The 3,874-nt window shown below is 36.0% G+C and overlaps 1 protein-coding gene across 1 annotated transcript; it reads right to left on the reverse strand.

Moving 5' to 3' along the window:
* Positions 1-1,596: 1,596 nt before the first annotated feature.
* On the reverse strand, positions 1,597-3,668 carry LOC121974964. Its single transcript, XM_042526268.1, has 4 exons — positions 3,235-3,668; positions 3,107-3,156; positions 2,956-3,008; positions 1,597-2,309 (listed from the first exon to the last, which is right to left on the reverse strand). The coding sequence occupies exons 1-4, from the start codon at positions 3,498-3,500 to the stop codon at positions 1,845-1,847; spliced, it is 834 nt and encodes a 277-aa protein (XP_042382202.1). The 5' UTR covers positions 3,501-3,668; the 3' UTR covers positions 1,597-1,844.
* Positions 3,669-3,874: the final 206 nt, after the last annotated feature.

Below are 3,874 nucleotides of genomic sequence, written 5' to 3' on the forward strand. Positions count from 1 at the left end.
AATAATAAAACCCGTGTAGTTTTAATTTGATGATATTTCAAACTGATTGCTGAGTATTATATGTACAAATATAATAAAAAAATATTAAATTTGATTTGAATCGATTAATTTAAGTAGTTTATATTTTATAATAAATTGTACTTAACAAATATATAATAAATGAGATAAGTGCAAGTAAATATTATTAAAAATATATGAATCATATTTTATGTTTTTTTAAGTGCATAAATCATGTTTGCGATGATAGTAATTTGTTTGCATCGAGAGAGGAAAAATGAGAAGAAAAAATTTCATAAAATTACCAATAATCTATTTTTCCAACTGTATTTGGGTCTATTTCATCCCTAATTTATTATTTATACATAACAATAAAGAATATTTCAAGAATGACGAAAAGATTAAAAAAAATATTACCCGGCCATTGAGGAATGCAAAGGGCATTTTGTTGTATTCTGAGACTGAAAGAATCACCAACGACCAACGAGACGATGAGGGACAGAAAATATAGATTAGAGAGGATGAGACTTAGAGAATGAAAATATGAGCATGATGAAACTTAGAGAATGAAAATATGAGCAAATCAAATTCTATAGTATAGTTTTATATAGGATTCTAGGAGAATATAATGATTATAATTAATTGAACTTTCTTTTCCAGTTGGAATAGATGTCGGTACCGTGTGCATTATGCACACGGAAATCAAAGCGATATTCTTGAAATTGAAACATCAATACTAAATAGGGATTCTAATTAGAATTAAGTTTCAATTATTAAATATATTTAAACAAATTTTAATATAATGGGCTCCAATTTTAGTGGGGCCCTAGGCATAGGTCTTATTGGCCTATGCTTTCAGCCGAGTCTGGATGGCTGGACATTATTCTACCATTTTGCCTTTTTAAAATTTTGAAAATAAAAAAAAATTAAAATGCATTTTTTTTTTTCCATTTGATTGAGTTTAAACTCAATTGGATGATGATAAAATGCATTGCACTTGATACTCTATAGGGGCATATCATCTTGCTGACCACAATGAATTCATTGGAAAGCTTTACCTTCATATCAATCAAACTTCTAACTAGGAAACACATGCAAGCCCGGTGAAACATGAAAGAAGTTGGATTTAGTGCTAGTAGCATCATAACAGACCTTAGGAGATTGCAATGGATGTGATCTTCTAATCTCACAATTCAACTAATGTAGATGTAATATTAACTGAATTAAAAGTACTCACAACCATCAATCCAAGTTATATGTATGATTGCCCCTCTTGGTGTCTGACTTCCCCCATATAAAAGACCGTTGTATTAGAGCAAAATGTCTCCCTTGTAATTTACTTGTTGAACGATACTAGACTACCTGCGGTGAACGTTATCATCTTTTTACTCATGTGATTGCAATTAGGCTAGAATTAGTCTTGCTAGGGTGCAAGAGGCTCAAATCTGACATCAGATATATTGACTACTTAGATTAACCATTCACAACGACCAAATCCTTTGCAATCAGACTTCAGCCACGTAATAGGTATATATAGATCGTGTAAATGCGAAGACAACATGGCAAGTTGAAAAAATATCCTAAAAGAGAAGAAGACAGTTTAGGTGACAATTAATTTAATTTGCATTGTTGTACAATATAATTACACTACAAAGTCTGACAAATTGCAAATCAACTAAAAAAATCTAGATTGCCATACCATAAAACATTAAGAATTGCTTTTGCTCAAACAATTTAAGAATAAGGGACTTAAATTTAACAAAATTTGTAAGGAAAGACATGTTTCCACTGTTAAGGTTCCTTAGGTGACCCCTAGATGGCAGTAAAATTCCATGCATGATATTTGATCAAGTTATTGACTTCCCAGATGTTGCCGCCACTGATCCTTTTCCTTCTTTGTCAAGTGCTTCAATATAAGATGAATGGCCAGAACCACTAACCTGTTCCTTTTTACTAATTGTTGTATCCTCGCCAGCCTTAGTCTGGTTCTGAGTATCAAATTGCTTATCGGCAGCTACAACTTGTCTTTGTGGGTCAACCTGTTGATCCTTGGACGACAACAAGCAGTTTTGAGTATCAAATTGCTTATCGGCAGCTACAACTTGTCCTTTTGGGTCAACCTGTCGATCCTTGGATGACAGAGAGCTTGGAACTTTTGCTTTCTCATTGGCAATGACTTTTACGGTCTCCTCTAATGCATCTAACCTTGCTATTACCTTTGATAACTCTTCTTCAGGCTGTTCTTCATTGTTACCCAATTCAATCTCTTTTTCCTTTTGTTCTTCCTCTTTTTTCTTTTTCTCCTCTAATTCCTGTAAAAAAAATATTCTTTCATAGTCAAATTATGACAAAAATTTACAGGTTTTGACTTTGCATTAACTATCTAACAAATAATTTTCAGAATACAAAAAGTGAGAAATTATACTGGCAGAGTGTCCAATGACAGTGACAAGATGTTGTTCATGTAGAGCATATGATAGAAGTTGTGTTCTGCTGGAAACTCGAATGATAGCCTCCAATCAGAAGGAGAACAGCTACAATTTAACACTTGCATTCGACAAATAAGTCTTAGCTAAACAGTGAAGAACATTTATAATTGATCAATGAGGCTTCTCTTCGTGGGAAGATCATCTCCCTCTAAATCCAAACAAAACTTTTCTTCTACATGCTAAACCCCTTAAGTTTCTTTCTTAATCAAACTAGGTTCAAATGCATTCTACGTATGCAACAACACTAATGAATAACAAGAGAAGAAAGGTTCCAATATAGGTTTGAAAAACAATTGCCACTATGCATAATCAAAGAAGAAAAACATTGATTAATGTGGTTCATTGATTCATCCAAATTCAATACGACAATGTTACAATTTTAGGAGTTTTAAGGAAATCTACTATGGATAATGTAGCCTAACTCTCAAAATCAATAAAAAAAAAATGAATGCGTAGGAAGTGTTATTACCGCTTCCATTCTTCTAATTTCATACCGAGCATATTGGGCAACCAAGAATACCGCTGTTAGAACGAAACCAATTAACAGAAGGTCACATATTGTGCCATTGAAATCGTCCCAGCGAGAGACAAAGATAACCTCGGAGTTGAATAAGAAATACCTAAAGAGGGCAAACAAGCAAAGAAGAACTGCACCAGATGGAAATCGAACCTAAAGAGCAAAAGACGGAGCTTTAGATGCAAGAACCATCAAAATGTAGCAATACTAGTTAAGGTAAGGGCACATTACCCGAATTCTTTTCTCTTAGGAGGGGTGGTGAAGAGGATCTTGGCGGCAGTCATGAAGTCGAGGTTATCGAGCTGGCGGTAGGCCTCCTTCCTCGCCTCCGCCTGAGCAGCCGAGACGGAAGGGAAAGAGGAGGAGGAAGGGGATATATCCTTGTCGGGTCGATCTGCGGTGGAGGAGATACGTCGACCACCGAAGACGGGAGGAAGACGGCGCGAGGGAGGGAACCGTAGCCGCGTAAGGGCAGGAGGAAGAGGGCCGAAGGGCATTTCAACACATCCCCGATTCTTCCTGGACTCGAAGTGGGAGCACGGTCGTCGCAGGCGACGGCTCCGCCTAGGGTGGCGGCCGGGGAGTGGCGCGATCAAGGAAGCGCCCGAGGGTTGTTAGGAGAAGCAGCAAGACGAGTCACGTGGTGGCGAAGGAGAAGACGAAGAAGGCCTCGACAACGTGAGATAAATGGGCTGTTGATGGGCCTCATGGGCGGGGTGGACTAATTAATAAATAGGTTTCCAATGACATTATTGAAAATAAATTACATATAAATATTATTTTATTTTTGTATATGGAAAAAAGAAAGTTTCTATTTTTTTTCTCTCTCTCATAGTTTACTTTTATTTTTGAATTAAGTTTTTTATTTTAC

This window comes from Zingiber officinale, chromosome 4B, assembly GCF_018446385.1.
Source record: "Zingiber officinale cultivar Zhangliang chromosome 4B, Zo_v1.1, whole genome shotgun sequence".
In the NCBI taxonomy this organism is placed as follows: Eukaryota; Viridiplantae; Streptophyta; class Magnoliopsida; order Zingiberales; family Zingiberaceae; genus Zingiber; species Zingiber officinale.